Here is a 17,098-nt window from a genome sequence, read left to right as displayed (position 1 = left end):
TCAAAGAAGAATGACCATTCCATGAGGTGCTTTAGATGCCATAGCAAGGATCATCTCATTGCCAAATGTCCTTATGATAGTGATGATGAAGATGCTATCAAGAAGGAAAGAAAGAAGCAAAAGAAGAAGCAAGAAAAGAAGGAAGGATCAAACAAGAAGGGTGATGCCCATGTTGCAACTTGGGATAGTGATTACTCCTCAAATGATGATGAGAGCAACAAGAAGATTTGTTTATAAGCGGATTTGTTTCTGTATTTGATTGGGAAGAGTGGAGAGAGAGAGAGAACTCATTTGTATTCCCCGCATTCTGTAAACTCTTATCATATAGTGAAGATCGCCGGTTGGCGCTCGTGGTTTTTTCCCACAAGGGTTTTCCAAGGAAAAATTCTATGTCTCGTCGCATTATTTCCTAACAGAAGCAAAAAATTAAGCCAACCCAAATCAGAAAGTAGAGGCCCAAATTTTGGGTTCCTATGCTGGAGTTGCTCTTAGAAGATATATGATGTAAGGTGAAACCAGTTGGTCATAAGAGCTTAACATATATAGCTCAAGTACAAGGGAGTCTTTTTTTTGCGGGGACTCCGGGACTTCTCTAAAAGCTATTGATAGATCTGGTGTATCCCAAGGTAAGCTTAGTCAACGCAAAGAGATAGGGTAGGACGCACTTCCCCTGTTTATTCGATCATGTGTTACAAGGAAATGCTCCCAAATTAAAAGCAAGAGTGATTTGTTCGGACATCATCCCTTCTATCAATGAGAAGGGGATCGGTCTCATGGCTGGCCAGGACCCAGGAGGACTCTACAAGCATTATTAATCTGTATCTATGTTCGTATTCTATATCTATATTCTATATTCTATATTCTATATATCTTATATTTTTAAACTCCACCACAAGGTCTATCACAACATATGTAAGCTATTCACATCATTTCTCACTAACTATCCACATCGTCCAACTATTAGGGTTTTGGTTGCCCACAATGATTATGGGGTGTTTTGTGAGTAGGCAATGATTATGGCACATTGTGCTAGTAGCAAAACTACATGGTAGCATACGAAATATTGTATTTATGCTGGTTTGGATAGAGGGTGCTGGGTCCCAGTTTCAAGAGTTTGAAGTTGTATTGCTTGTTTGCCTTGTGCATGACATGGTTCTAAGGAATGTTGGACGGTGGTAGTCTGAGTTTTTTCTGGTCTAGGAACCCCTACCCTCCATATATTGCCCGAATGGCAAGGCTATATGGTAGTTTCCTTTCCTACCAGGATTTGGCTCTTAGTCCACTAGTAGAAAGAAGCTCAATAGTGGCGGTTGTAAACACATTTCTACAGGCGTTTTTCGTAACCGCCGGCGCTAGGGGCTAGTACAAATGAATCATTGCACTGGCGCTTAACTGAGAACCACCTGTGGAAATCTATTTTCAGAAAATATGAAATCGGCTTTTAAAAATGAGAAAAAAAGATTTTAATTGGCCTAGGCTAATCGCCCGTCCGTCTACATCGAAGTCGCAAGTCACGCATCTTTTCACGCAAAATCGCACGCTACGTGGCCGGCGAATTTCATTTCTTCAATTTGCTCTCCTCTTCTAAGTTTATAGCTTTCGTGCTAGCTTCATCGATGTTCTCCACTAAATAACTGTTCGGGTAGGCCGTCTAATTCTCCGGAAAGGATTAGTTGAAATCCCTCTGCAAGACCAACATACTTTCCTGGAGAACCGGTAAAAACTTCTGCCACAAAAAACAGTTGTGATAAGAACCGCTCGATTTTTCGTGCTCTTGCTACAGTTAAACGATCGAACCCAAGACCTCGCCCTCGCGTGTAGCCTCCTCTACAACTCCACGCATCACTCAGTGTGTCTATATTAGAATTTAGTTCCCCACATATTATCCTAAACCAAGCATACATTGATTGTTTGAGGCCCTAAACGGATTGAAATGGAAAAGTTGTCAACTACAAAGTTTCATAACTTTTTAAGATCTATAACTTTTATATTGGTAGTTTCTCCATCTGAGGCCATCTGCAAAATTTGAATTTCAAATTTAAGAAATTCAAACGTAGTTTTCGATGATAAGATGATTTCAAATGAAAAAATTATCAACTACAAAGTTTCATAACTTTTTGAGATCTACAACTTTTATTTTGGCAATTTTTTCAAATGAGTTCATTTGAAAAGCTAAAAAAATTCAAGTTCAAATTATTTCTACATTCGGTTTTCTTAATAAACCATCTATAGAAATATAATTTTTAGTGATGGTTCTTTAGGAGAACCATGCAAGTCCGTCCGCGACTTGGCAAACACCGATCTGCCGCGACTCCCACGCGCGACCGCGACTCCTACGCGCGATCGAAAAACACCGATCACGACAGCAGCAAGATGGATCAGCGATCGTGGCTCAGCGGCCACCGGCGATCGTGGACTACTTGCCGATCTCTAGAGGAACTTGCACTGCTTGTCGATCTCTAGGCACTTCTTCCAGTGACCAACTGTGGACTTGCCGATCTCCAGGGAGCCGCTACCGAGCCACGGGACGAAGCAACTGGCGGCGGACCTCCTCAACGCGAGTGGCGGCGGACTTCCTGAACACGCGAAGAAAGCCCGCGAACAGACCGAGACCACGCGCGTGCTAAAAACTTTCGGCAGTTGGGTCCACATTTTGGTAAATACGATGATGTCTTATTTTTCTCCTTCCTATTTGCTTTTCAGAGTTGGCAAACTCTAACAAATGGCAAAGAAAAAATGCCAAACTGTCATGACATATCAGTTTTAAGCTCATTTATTAATCAGCACTAACCGGGAGATGGTTGCTTCTAATATGTATGAACGAAATCTCTTTTGAAGGTTCTATTCAGGGGACGCAATGCCTTCGGTTTTGGATTCACTCGCAACGTGAAAACCAACGAGTGCTCATGTTATTACTTAGGGGCTTTGCCGTAATTTGGAGACTGCAGCATTGAGCCTCTTTGCGTCCTTTAGATGGCCTTCAAAATTTAGAATTTGGTCTTGAGTTTGTTTTGTCAAAATTTTTTGACTGTCGGGTCTGTTTAGATTTGAAATTTTTTGGTCTAAAAGAGAAATTTTTTTTGTGGAATTAGAGCCTGGTAACCAAACGTGGCTAAAAAATTTTAGGGCCAAAATTTTAGGTGCAACTATGCAGGCATTCCCATGAAAGCCTACCAATGACAACTGCATGCAGCCTAAGTTGTGTCAAAAAAATTTACCAAACTAAACACCTAAAATTTTTCACGTGCGTCTGACCACAAAAATTTTTACCACTTTGACCAAAAAAATTTCAAATCTAAACAGGCCAGTTGGATTGGAATAAGTTAGTCTAATTCCTCTTTGACGAGGATGATGCCAGATACTTCTTTCCATTATCTATAAAAATATTTAACCTGTGTTCGGGTGATAAAAAAAATGAATCCATCGGTAATCTATACTCTATAAAGGAGCAAAAGAATTGAAAATAGTATCTCACTCTGATATATTTTACCTAACTTAATTTTTATCCATTATATCTATTTTACAATCAGATCCAACGCATCTAAGGCATTGTTTAGTTCACCCCAAAATCAAAAACTTTTTAAGACTTCTCGTCATATCGAATATCGCGGCACATGTATGGAACATTAAATATAGATAAAAACAAAAACTAATTGCACAGTTTGCAGTAAAATCACGAGACGAATCTTTTAAGTCTAGTTACTCTATTATAATTGGACAATATTTGTTAAATAAAAACGAAAATACTACGGTGTCGAAATCCAAAAAAAATTGGATCTTAACGAGCCCTAAATCATCCACCGTGATCTGACGAGCGGGCTCGGTCTGTAAGAAACTATTTACATTTACAATATATTTCCCTCTTGTGCATCGTGCTCCCTGGCGTTTTTTTTTCAGCGGCGATTTTCCTACCCACACTTCTGCAGCCGCGTGTGGAAGAAAATTCTGTGGGGATGGGTCCAAAGCCCCACACGTGGTGCCTTGAGAAAATCTAACGGCTAGGGGAGGAGACTCCTCCATTGAATCTGAACAGTTGGTGTCTTAAATCATGGAGATAGTTATTGTGGCAAAATGGTGGACATGAGATTTAGGTCTTGTTTAGTCCACGAAAAATTTTGTATTTCGCTATTGTAGCATTTTTGTTTTTATTTGACAATTATTGTAAATCATAGACTAACTACGCTCAAAAGATTCGTCTCGCAAATTACAGATAAACTGTGTCATTAGTTATCTTTTTTATCTATATTTAATACTTCATGCGTGTACCGTAAAATTCGATATGACGAGAAATCTTGGAAATTTTTGGAAACTAAACAAGGCCTTAATTAAAAGCCTGTTTGAATGGACTAGGACTAAGGGGGTGTTTGAGACTGCTCTGCTTCACGTTTTTCAGCTCCGCTCCATGTTTTTTAGCCAAACGGTTTCAGCTCCACACACTCAGTTCGAGGAAAAAGGGTGGAGTTGTGAGAGCACCTAAAGAGATACTCCACAAACTCTAGTTTTTTTTGTAGAGCTGCTCCACAGTAGAGTTTGTGGAGCAGTCGCAAACACCCCTAACTAGTCCTATTAGCTCATATAAGTGGACTAGTGAACTAATCTCTGCGACTAGTGAACTAATAATTAGTCCGCTTATTTGAGATTTGAGGACTAAAAGTTAGTCAAGTTGTTAGTTCCGTGATCCAAAACTAGGCCTAACTAGCCACGTGTCAACGTCATCAAAGGGGCGCACGGATGGGCTTTGGACCCATGGCCCGTAACCGCCCGCAATACCGTTGGCCCTCCTCCGACACTCCCGGTCCGCGCCGCACCTCCCTCCCGTCCGTTTCCCATCCCATCCCACTCCCTTCTAGGCGACAACCGCCGCGCTTCCTCGCTGTAAACACAAAGGCGTAAACGTGAGGCGCCAGCATGCCGGCGTAGTCGTAGATGACCTCCTCGCCGTCGTCGTCCACGCCTCGCTTCGCGGGTCTGCACAGGAAGCATCCCGCCACCTGGATGCCGCCTAGCCCGTCGCCGTACGCTCTGGCGTTGGCCTCGCGGATCACCTGCAGGAGCCCGTCCTCGGCCATTGCACTGCAGCCGGCAAGTCGGCTCGGCAAGGACGTACAACATCCTTTTTGAAAGGGAGCGTGGCCTGTCAAGATCAGGCACTAGCCCCTCATTACCATCATCAGCGAGTGGCAGCTCAGGAGCCCCATCGAATCATAGCGGAGGAAAACAAGGTATATTCAGAGTCGATGATTATTCTGCTATTGTATCATAGGTGTTCGACCAAATGTATCTTTGGTTTGGTAGTTCAATTTATCTGTACTCGGTTTTGTCTGCTTTGGCTATTCCTATTCAGATTCAGAGTCAATGGTTTATGTATAATTATGTAAATTTGCTAAAATGCAGCACTCTTTTAACTATTCGAAGTTACCATGCTCCTTTAGAACATCTGTGATCTGTTGATAGTTCAGTGCTGTTACCTGATGCATTTGTCCAGATAGATAAGCCTGACTCAAGAGTCAATCCTCATAAACCTCTCCTTCAAGGATGCATCATTGTGGATTGCAAGCAACGGAATTCAGGTTGTTAAATTGTTTATGGTCAGGGAGAGATCATTCTGAAGGTTAACTTTTCAGGTCAGTTGGTACTGGAACATTTGTTCTGTCTCAGAATTAGCCTTACCTCTGCTGTTGGCAGATTCTTATATGACTTCACCTGACTACTTGAAATCACAAAACATATGCATTGCAGTAGCACTAATTAAATTCTGATCCTGGTTGTTTACTTGGTTCTGAATCTGTTTCAGGGTTCCAAATAAAAAGAGGCAGTTCCAATATGACTTCAAAAAATGAAATTTAATTCCATATTAAGCTCTACACGACTACACCATAGTGACAGTCTCATGTGAGAATTTAAAGCTATGCAAGACTTTATTATAGTTCTGTTTTCATTACCCCAGTATGATTCTTTTAGGTAATCCCTATAACAAAGAGTTTATTGTCATTCACTAATAACTTTGCTTAAGGAACCTTTTTATTTTTATTTGCAAAGGTAACCATGTTCATTTATGTAAGCCTGCATCAAGGTATTAGTTTTAAAATTTTAATGTTTTTTCTTTTTTTTCTCAAACATGTAAGAGGGCTCTGTATCATTCATCATATTAGATAACATGCTGACTGCACGGCTGATTCAGTAAACCAACTAGAAATCTTTCAAACTTTTACTGAACTGCACCTATATATACCACGTATTTTTCTACCACATGTTTTTTTTTTCTGAAATTGCAATTCAGTTCAACATGAAAAACCAATTGAGTGTGTCAGCCTAAGATGAGAATATCAAAGGCTTCTTCCATAGGAAATGTGTCAATAGCAAATCCAACGAGGTTTGAAATTAAAGTGTTGAACTGAATATCAACCCATCTTAAAAAATCAGGAAGCAGTTTTGAAGGTGAAATAGACACTATAGAAAATGGTCTCCTTTTTACTCTTCTAGATGCCTCTAATCTTTGATTGAGCTTCAACAAATATAATATTGAGGAAATTGGAGAAGGTTCTGGCTGGCTCATCCCAGCACAGAGTCATTCTATTCTTATCCTCTTAATATTACATAAAGGCCCTCTTACAAACTACTATTTACACTAACACTCCCCCTCAAGATAGGCTAAAGATATCTAACATGCCCTTCTTGTTACAACTCAACTCATTCTCACTAGGTCCTAAGCCTTTTGTGAAACAATCTGCTAACTGACTATGTGATTTTACATACCCTAGCTTTAGGATCCCACTATCCAGTTTCTTCTTAATGAAGAATCTATCAATCTCAACATGCTTAGTGCGATCAAACTGGACCGAATTATTTGCAATATTGATTGCAGCAACATTGTCACAGTGAAGCATCATGGTCTCATTCCTCAACACCCGCAGCTCTTTCAACAAGCCTTTTAACCATAACATCTCGCACAAGCTCAAAGCCATTGCCCTATATTCGGCCTCTGCAGTGGATCGAGCCACAACTGCTTGCTTCTTACTTCTCCATGAGACAAGATTTAAATACACAATATCTAGAGGTAGACCTCTATCGTCTTTGCTACTTGCCCAATCTGCATCACAGTAGCCCTCCAAATCTAGGTGCCAATTCTTTCTAAACCATAATCCTTTCCCAGGGGTTCCCTTTAGATACCTCAAAATCCTGTAAACAACCTCCATATGTCCTGTTCTTGGATCATGCATATACTTGCTCACCACACTCACTATATAGTAAATGTCAGGTTTTGTATGACACAGGTATATCAGTCTTCCCACCAACCTTCGATATGTTTCTTTGTTCACAGAATCTCCACATTGGGCACTGATTTGATGATTTTTATCAATCGGGGTACTACATGGTCGACACCCAAGCATGCCAGTTTCAGTCAACAGATCAAGAACATATTTTCTTTGAGAGAGAACTATTCCCTTAGGTGATTTGGCAATCTCAATCCCAAGAAAATACCTTAGTGGTTCAAGATCATTTACTTCGAAAGCCTTTCCCAGATTCTCCTTCAAGCATTTGATTTCCTCTGCATCATCTCCTGTAATCACAATATCATCCACATATACCGCCATAATGGTGATAAATGTCCCTCTATGCTTATAGAAGATAGTATGATCACCATTACATTGAGTGTAGCTCATACCACAAACTGCTCTCCTAAACCTGTCAAACCACGCCCGAGGTAATTGCTTTAGTCCATAGAGTGACTTTTTAAGTCTACACACCTTCCCAACCGTTTGACTATTCGCAAACTCCGGTGGGATCTCCATTTAAACTTCTTCTTGCAAGTCACCATGAAGAAATGCATTCTTCACATCCATCTAATGTAGAGGCCAACCAAAGTCTACAACACAGGAGATTAAGGTCCTCACAGTACCCATCTTAGCCACAAGAGCAAAGGTCTCATCATAATCAATGCCATATGTTTGACTATATCCTTTTGCAACCAATCTTGCCTTGTACCTATCCACCTCTCCTTTAGGGTTTTGCTTCACAGTGAAGACCCACTTACACCCCACTGCTCTCTCCCCTTTTGGATGTGGGACCAATTCTCATGTCTTGTTCTTTTGAAGAGCATGCACCTCTTCTTCCATTGCTGCCTTCCACTTAGGGTCCTGTTTTGCACACTTCCAGTCCCTTGGAATAGGCACTGTTTGTAAAGATGCAACAAATGCTCTATTTGCAGGTGAAAGACGAGAGTATGAGAGGAAATTAGCAATGTCATGATCTGTAGTAGGGAGGTTTTCCAAAATTAGATCTAATATCTCTACGTTGTGCAAGAGGTAACTCTACATGCTCAAGAGTAGGAGATACATTACCACTTGACCCAGATTGGGTCGAGGAGCTCAATGGAGAAAGGTCCGAGGAGAGATTTGGGACTGGTAAAACAGGCTATTGTGGCTGTGGTGTACAAACTTGCTTCCCCTGACTCCTTAATCGCCTCCTTTGTACACAATTGGCTTCTTTGCAATTGTTTCCCTATTCTCCGCTAAACATAGGTACGTCCCATCAATCATCTCTTCACCCCCTTCAACAATCACCTCCTCACTCTTACCATCAATCATCTCTCCATTCTCATGGCTACCACTCCTCATATCCACAACATTATCCTGATTATCCTGATCCACCACCTCCTCTTGAACTTTAGATACATCCATTGGACATGGGATAGCACCACCAACTATTACTTTCTTTTGAGCAGCAGCTCCTTCATTCTCCCCCTCTCTACTGTCACTCTCAGTGACTGAAGAAAATTCTTCCAACGGATCAAGATCCCATGGTTTTGTGTAGTATGGCTCAAACTCACGAAATGTCACATCCATACTCACAAACAATTTCTTTCCAATAGGGTCCCAACACTTGTAACCCTTCTGTGCAGATGAATATCCAACAAAAACACACTTTACCGCCCGTGGATCTAACTTGCCAACTGAAGGTCTATGGTCCCTGACAAAGCAAACACAACCAAATATCTTGGGTGGTATCTTGAATTCCCTTTGTCCTAATAATAGTTCAGCTGGAGAATGCCAAGAATCCTGGGTGGCATACGATTAATTAAATATGCTGCTGTCAGCACTGCCTCACTCCAGAGATACTTAGGCACATTCATTTGAAACATCAGTGACCTTGCTACCTCCAACAAATGTCTATTCTTCCTTTCAGCCACGCCATTTTGTGATGGAGTATTAGGACACGTGGTTTGATGAGTAATGCCATGACTCAATAGGTATGCCACAAAATCATTATTCATATACTCCTTTCCATTATCAGTGCGGATAATTCTAATCTTGGTATTAAATTGATTGACAACCAGGTTATGGAAGTCTTGGAAACATCGGAGAACTTCATGCTTACCCCGAAGCATGTAGATCCACGTCATACGAGTATGGCAGTCAATAAAAGTGACAAACCACTTAAACCCACTCAAAGATGTAACCGAGCAGGGACCCCAAACATCAGAGTGTATCATCATAGAAGGTTCACAACTACGAAGACCAATACTAAGATAGGTTGACCTTGTATGCTTCCCAAGTACACATGCATCACACACAAGTTTGTTACTATCCACACCCTCAAACACAGCAGGATATAATTTATTCAAGCTTTCAAAAGGCATGTGTCCTAACCGACAATGAAGCAAGTAGATCTCCCTCTCCTATGCTCCAACAGCTACCGCCAATGTTGACTCCTCCTGGTTGATAACCCACAACCCATTATGCCTGACTCCAGTCCCAATCACTCTCCCCGTCCTCTTCTCCTAAAAAATACAAAGGTTTTCGTCAAATGTAACAATGCACTTGAATTGATCAACTAATGAACTAGCAGAGAGGAGGTTGACCGGGAAGGAAGGAACATGCAAGACAGATGATAAGTAAAGGGATAGAGTACACTCTATAGATCCTACACCATGAATGGGTTGAGATGTACCATCAACAGTTTGAATAGTTTCAGAGTTGGAGTGTGGAGTATAAGTTTTAAAAGAACTAGATATGCCTGTGACATGCTTGAAAGCTCCTGAATCAATAACCCATTCTATGTTATGCCTATATGTGGATGCAAGTGCCTGTGCCTGAGTACCTTTGCCCAAGTGGGCATAGTTAGCAAAGTTACCAAAGTGACTGGTGGTGGCAATCACAGGACCATCTGAAGTAGTTTTGGAACATTCAGATCCTTTCATCTTCTGCCATTGTTCCCACTGCTTGACCTGCTCCCCGGTCAACGTGACAGATGAAACATCACCTGTGGTAATAGTAGTGACCTGAGAACCACTCTCCGAGGTAGCAACATTGGCTTGAGGACCACCACGGCCCCTGCCACGACCCCTGTACGACCTCCTCCACGGCCACCACGACTACCTCCTTGATCGCCACGTCCACCACTACAACCTCCACGAGTACCACTCCACCATAGTTTTTAGGAAGAGGACAACTATAACTCAAGTGACAGTTGAAGCACTCCCTCTCAGCCATTGTGGTGTAAGCCGACTTCACAGGATTGCTACTACTCATCATCTGAAGCCTACTCTCTTCGATAACCATGGCTGACACAACCTCTTCCATGGTAGGTAGGCTATCCTGATGACAAAAAGCAGCCCACCTGCTGTCCTCTACCCACTTGTGGATCCCTCATACGAAGTGGGGCATAGTGGTCCAACTCCCCCCATAAATACTGCAACTCACTGGCATATTGCTCCACTGATCGCCCTGCTTGTTTCACTGCATCCGCCTTATTGTGAATCTCCATCATCACCATCATATTCCCTCGTCTGGAGTACATATTACTCAGCGTCTTCCATATCTGTGCTGCAGTGGGCATCGCTTCCACCATCTTACTCACAGATGGTGACATAGATGCCAATAGCCACGCCACAATGGTAGAGTTTGTTGTATGCCAAACTCTTCACTCAGGGCTAAGTTTGTTAGCCGGCTCAACACATTCCTCCACGAGATAGTGCTCTACCCCTTTTCCACCTAGGAGCACTTGCACTCTTCTAGACCAGCTCAAATAATTCTTGCTTCCCTCTAATTTCACATCATTTGGCACTAGTTCCAGCTTCAACTCAGGTGGTCTGGAACCAATTATGCCGATCTCCAGAAGCTCCAGAATCATAGACCTCATCTCACTTTTCATCTCACCCTTAGTAATTAGAGGGCCACTTCCACTATTGTCACCACTGTGAGCCTTATTCACCTCATCCTCTGCTTTCTTCTTTGCTTCCCCATATGGATCCATCTTCCTCACCTCAAGTGCAGCACCTCACCAAATTTCTGCCCAATTACAACTCCAAATCAGTAGCCCCACATCTGGTACAAGGGAGTAACACAGTAGCAGCAGGAAGCAAATCAATTTCTTTTCCCTCACTCACAGTGCAACACACATCTGCACAGCAGCAGGGCGTCCACACAGCACTACCGCAGTTGAGCAGCACACGCACCAGCACCTCCTTCCTCTGCTGAGCAGCACACGCACCAGCACCTCCTTTCCCTCTCCTCACCAAGAGAAGCAGCACTCAGGCACGAGACCAGCAGGCAGCAAATCCACTTGGCTAGCAACACAGGCACGCAGCACGCCTGCTCCTCGAGCCACAACACTCGCGCAACCACCCCTGGGACCGTGCGAGCCAAACCCTGGACCAGCGCAGCCGCTCCTGGACCCGCGCTGCCGCACGCCTCATGCTTCGTCCGCCTGCACAAGCACTCGCGCAGAGTCAGGCCACCGCCCGTGCTTGCGTTCGCCGCACAGCCTTGCGCCCGCTGTGCCCGCACACACGAGCCTTGCGCCTGCTCGCGCGTCTCCCCGCGACACCTGAATAGTGTAATAAAATTGTCAAATCTTAGGAAATAGGTCAAATACATTTTGGACCTGAATCTGTTTCAAGTGGACCATGCACTACGTTGAGCTGTAACATATAAATGGATGCTAGGTGTTCCAATGAATCACCGCTACTATCTGTGATGTTTGGTTTAGGTGATCATTAATATTCTCATCATTGCATTCAGTGTCCAATATATGTTTCCTTCTATGTGGGACACATGCAAGATGCACTTTAAGCTTATAAAATTAGAAAACTAACGAAAATAATTAAACAAACATCTTATCATAAACACGTGCGTGCGGCACGTGCATGGCCACTAGTCAAATAAAATGCTAAAAATGCAATACTATTCAGAGGAAAAACTTCACTTTTGTAGTTCATAGTAATTAAGAAAATTAAAGTGTACATGTAATTACATAAGGATTAAACTGCACTCGTCTTTATTTAAATGAATTCACAATGCCAGAATACATATACATAGCATTAAGATGTTCCTCATCAAGTAATCATCATTGCTCATCCTACACTGGTCCCATTGTATTGATCATGTATGCCTTGCACATCCATGTTTTTGCTCTAATCTTCATCTATCTTCGTCAAGCTTGCCCACTTCACAGCCACAAATACATAGATTCTATCACAAAGCTTGTCAAAGAGTTGGAAGTAAGCAATTCTCCAAGTCTTCTTGAACAGCAGAGCACAAAACACCGTCCAGAGCCCCACCACAAGTCCCAACCCTAGGCCAAATGGAAAGGACATAGGTTCAAATTCTTTCCTGTTGCTTCTATGGTTGGTATGGATGGAACTATCATTTGTTGAGCAATTCCTTTTAAGAGGAGGCCCACAAAGTCCACTGTTTCCAATGTACATAAGTGATGGATTGTCTGCACTTAGTGTGTCAAGTTGGCGACCTGACGGTATGGTTCCAGCTAAATTGTTGTAGGACAAGTTCAAGTAGCTTAGAGACGCCAAACTTGATAAACTTGATGGGATTTCACCAGAAAGCTTGTTCTCAGAGAGGTCGAGAGATTCCAATGAATGCACAATGCCAATGTTGTTGGGTATTTTTCCACTTAATTGGTTGGATGATAAATTTAAATTTATCAGTGAACAGAGGGAAGTGATCTCTGAGGGAATTTCACCAGTCAAGAAGTTTCCTGAAAAATCAATGCTCACAAAATATTGAAGCCCCCGACCATATCTGAGTTTTTGTCCTTTCGTAATTATAGACCATTCTTCTTCGAACTGACTTGCTACGGTGATTTCTATTATATTTCCGCTCTGGGTAACAATAACGTCTCCCGTAGTGAGATCCTGGTAGCTTTTGAGGGTCATACCAGTTAGATTCGACAGATGCCAAGGTATAACACCAGATAAGTTGTTGGCTGACAAATCCAAGAATTGAAGACAACTAAGATGTGTGATCTCAGGTGGAACATTCCCAGAAAATGTATTGTGGCTTAGTCTTAGAAAATGTAAATTTGTCATGGTCCCTATAGATGCAGGTAGGGTTCCAGAGAATTGATTCCATGCAAGATCCAAGAAGAGCAGGGTAATGCAGTTCTGTAGAAATGACGGGAATATTCCAGAAAAACTGTTATTGCTTAGTACGAGGAATTGTAGTGACTCGGTTGGAAAGCATTCAGGAACTTCACCTTCCAAAAGATTGCTTGACAAATCTAAATCAAATAATCCTTGCAATTTGCACATTGATTCTGGAATGCTACCACCAATTTGATTTGAGAACATAATTAATGTCGCAAGGGTAGGAGCCCCAAAGTTTAATGGCAGTTTACCTGAAAATAAATTGTTGGATATGTCTAATGTTATGATGCTTCTTGGCAAGGATGGAACTGGTCCAGTGAGCAAGTTTGAACTCAGGTTGAGCTCTAAAATGGCCATTCCATCCAGATGTGCTGGCAAGCTACCACTTAGTTTGTTATCAGATATGTCAATATATATGGCCTGTGAGAATGTTAACCAAAACCACTCAGGAATTTTGTCCTTCAGATATGTGCTTGACATGTCAAGGTGACTGATTTGAAACTGCTGCTGAAGCCAAGCTGGAAATAGAGGGGCCATCTGGCAGTTTGCAAAATTTCCGTATTCCAGTCTGAATGGTGGAAACCAGTCTCTATTCACTGTAACCTTCAAATTCTTGTTAGAAGAAAGATCTAGTTTCTTTAAACTTATTAGGCCTTCAAAGTGTTCTTCCATGATCACACCGCTCAAGTAGTTGTTGCTAACATCCAAAAAAGTCAAATTACTACATCCGCCTATTTGAGTGGGTACACCTCCACTGAGGTTGTTGTTTCTTAGATCCAAAGAAGTCAACTTACTAAGGGAACCAATTTCAGTGGGGACACTTCCACTAATTTTGTTACAGTAGAGGTCAAGGATAGTTAGATGTGTACAGTTGCCAAGACCTGCTGGGATTGTTCCAGTAAGGTTGTTGTTACTTATCACCAGTACGCTCAAGCTGATGAAGTGCCCAATCAAATTTGGCAAGGTTCCAGTGAGATTATTGGAATCCAGATTCAGGTGCTGCAGTTTATCCCATGAGCATTGTGGTAACCTTCCAGTGAATATTGTCATGTCTCCACTCATATAATTATAGCTGAGGTCTAGAATTTCCAAACTGCAAAGATTGTTCAAGTTTCCTATCATCTCGAAAGTACAAAGATTCGACGGGCTCCCTGTCAACGCCAGGCAATTTTGATAATTATTTGACAGATCAAGGACTCGGAGCAATGTCATGTTTTCCAGTGAGTCTTGAAGATGGCCAATCAAACCGATGTTATGAAGATTGAGGTACTTGAGGCCTGTTGGTTTCCAAAACCACCAACTAGATACAATTGGATGGTTAAAATTATTCAAAGAAAGATCAAGCTTCTCGAGATTTGTGAGATTAAAGTGAGAAAGAGATTGGTTTGTGGTATCAAGTGAACATGAAGTCAGGCGAATGACCCTTAGAGATGGAACCATGTTCAGTTTTTGTGGCCAGTCAGCTATCCCCGAGAGATTTACATAGCTCATGTCAAGGTATTGTAGCAAAGGTAGATTGGTTAACCAGGTGATGTCTGCTGAGTACAAGTAGTATTGTCTCCCAAGGTCCAGATACTGCAAATTAGAAAGGTTACCAAGCTGTGGAGCCACTCCACCGGTAAATGGTATTCCCGAGAGATTGAGATATTTCATATTCTTCATTGAGCCCAAGAATTGTGGTATACAGCCATGTGGCCCTGTCAAGCTGTTACTGCTAAGGTCCATGTGCTCTAGGTATTCCAGGGAAAGTAAAGAAGGACTTATCTCACCGGATAAAGCAGACATGTATGGATTTGGATTGCGAAGCTGCAGCTTGGTGACATGGCCAGTCTTGTTGTTACATCTGATGCCTCTCCACTGGCAGCAATCTTGGCCACGCCATGAGGCGAGCAGGTTGGCGGGGTCGCTTGTGATGCCCTTCTTGAAGGAGAGCAAAGCGGCCCTCTCAGTGGTGATGCATACGCCGCTACCACCATGGGGTTGCCCGCCTGCACCACCTGTGATGAACAAAATGGTGCCTATGATTGTAAGAAGGATGGGGAGGGGATTGGATCTGGGATGCATGCTCGATACACAACGGATTGAGCTAGCTGCTGCCACAGATCAGATGTTTGGTCTATACGGTCAAGCTTTGTTAATATTGTAGTTAATCGTATATATGCACAAGAGAGCAGCTATATACAGATGTTTAGTCTACGTCAAGGTCTTTGCCCGTCGTCCATCAATTCTCAGTCAAGTCACCTGACTAGTGACTACATGACTGCAATCGCACGGCAATGTAGACATCAGAAATGAATATTTACGACAACTTGACTGGTTCAATGGAATGGCTCGGTGCTGATGATCATTGAAAAAAATCCATTATTTACTTCCAGGATAAACGTCACAGTTGCAGAGAATGTGAGATGAGTACTGAGTCCGGACGAAATTTGGAAAGGGCATGCTTGCATTGAGGTGCGCTCATGCTAATGCGTGTTACCCATCCGAGAAACAGCTGAGGCATCGCTAGTTTAATTTGGTTGCTCAACAATCCCTCCATTTTTAAATATTTGATGTTTAGGACAAGCAAATTAACTTATTTTTAAACTTACTAGCTGTTGTCGACCAAAAAATGGATAAAGCGTGAAAAGAACTTTGTGTCAATGTTTCTGGCAACAAAATGACCATCATAGTATATTGGATCAATACATTTGAAGTCTTTAAGGCGAAAGAAGAGAAGGAACAACACACAGCCTGGTTCCAAACTTGGCAGGCCAGTTTGCTTGCCCCAAACCGGCCAGCCTAGCTGCTCGGCCCCAACAAAACTGGCCTGGCCGATTTGGGACCCGGCTAGGCTGGTTTCACTTTCTTATTCTGAATTGATTGGTTTCCAAATCAGTTTTGAATCTTTTTTTGCTAGAAAACTTAGATAATACAATCTGGACTTGTTTTCTACTGGGACAAAACCATCCCTCTTATATATGTCAAAGGATCACAGCCAATTGAGGAATCCAATATCCAATCGACTTTTTACATCTACTATACATTTTTTTTGCTAGGCTTTGCTATTCCCAGTATTAGCACCCAAATAGAGGAAGAAGACAAGATGACTCCTCCCCACACGGCGGTTAGGGTGAACCCGTCCTTCTTCGAGGCGGTGGCCGGTGACCTCCCCTTTGGCAGTCATGATGAGGTCAGAGAATGATGTGCAAAGTCTCTCACGAGGTAGAGGGGGTCTCACAGTGTGGTGATGCCCTAGTTGGGATGGATTCAGACATTCCCACATTGGCGGAGAGCACTCGATGATAGGGGAAGTCACGCGATTCGGTTTGCCAAAGTCTCACGAGGCAGATGGGGTCTCATAATATGGTGATGCCTTGGTCGTAGGATGGATTTGGAGTTTTTTCCCACATTAGCAGAGAGCACTCGATGACAAGGGAAGTCGCGACGGTTTGCCGTTCGATACTTCGAAGAGAGGATTCAAGCATACTGCAATGAAGTTTTTTTCCATTGGAAGGTTAATATCGAGTTACTAATCAAGATATAATTTAAATCCAGACACTTAATTATATAAAGAGAAGAATACCTGGGTATTGCATTAAGAAGAATACATACAGCTCAAAAAAATCACCGGAACCTTAGCAGGCCCATACACAGTGACATTATAGCCCATATGAGAATGACCGTGATTGGGACTGAGCCTTAGACATGTGCTTTAGCAAGGGACAGATGACA

General features: G+C 42.4%; 1 protein-coding gene and 1 long non-coding RNA gene across 2 annotated transcripts; one reads left to right on the top strand and one right to left on the bottom strand.

Annotated features, from left to right (window-relative positions):
• LOC110436794 lies at positions 4,815–6,210 on the top strand. The gene is made up of 3 exons (XR_002454641.1): positions 4,815–5,222; positions 5,486–5,624; positions 5,795–6,210. It is a non-coding gene; the product is annotated as an uncharacterized LOC110436794 (long non-coding RNA).
• Positions 11,603–16,084, bottom strand: LOC8086065 (receptor-like protein kinase BRI1-like 3). Its single transcript, XM_021464295.1, has 2 exons — positions 15,154–16,084; positions 11,603–11,829 (listed from the first exon to the last, which is right to left on the bottom strand). The coding sequence occupies exons 1-2, from the start codon at positions 15,446–15,448 to the stop codon at positions 11,732–11,734; spliced, it is 393 nt and encodes a 130-aa protein (XP_021319970.1). The 5' UTR covers positions 15,449–16,084; the 3' UTR covers positions 11,603–11,731.

Source organism: Sorghum bicolor, chromosome 7 (genome assembly GCF_000003195.3).
Source record: "Sorghum bicolor cultivar BTx623 chromosome 7, Sorghum_bicolor_NCBIv3, whole genome shotgun sequence".
Classification (NCBI taxonomy): Eukaryota; Viridiplantae; Streptophyta; class Magnoliopsida; order Poales; family Poaceae; genus Sorghum; species Sorghum bicolor.
The sequence above is the reverse complement of the archived record's forward strand: the minus strand, read 5'-3'. Positions and strand labels throughout refer to the sequence as shown.

Coding starts and splice junctions, on each gene's coding strand:
- LOC8086065 (XM_021464295.1), bottom strand. CDS start 15,448: ATGCATCCCAGATCCAATCCCCTCCCCATCCTTCTTACAATCATAGGC. Junction 11,830..15,153: donor ATACATGTCTGCTTTATCCG/GTGAGATAAGTC, acceptor TACACTATTCAG/GTGTCGCGGGGAGACGCGCG.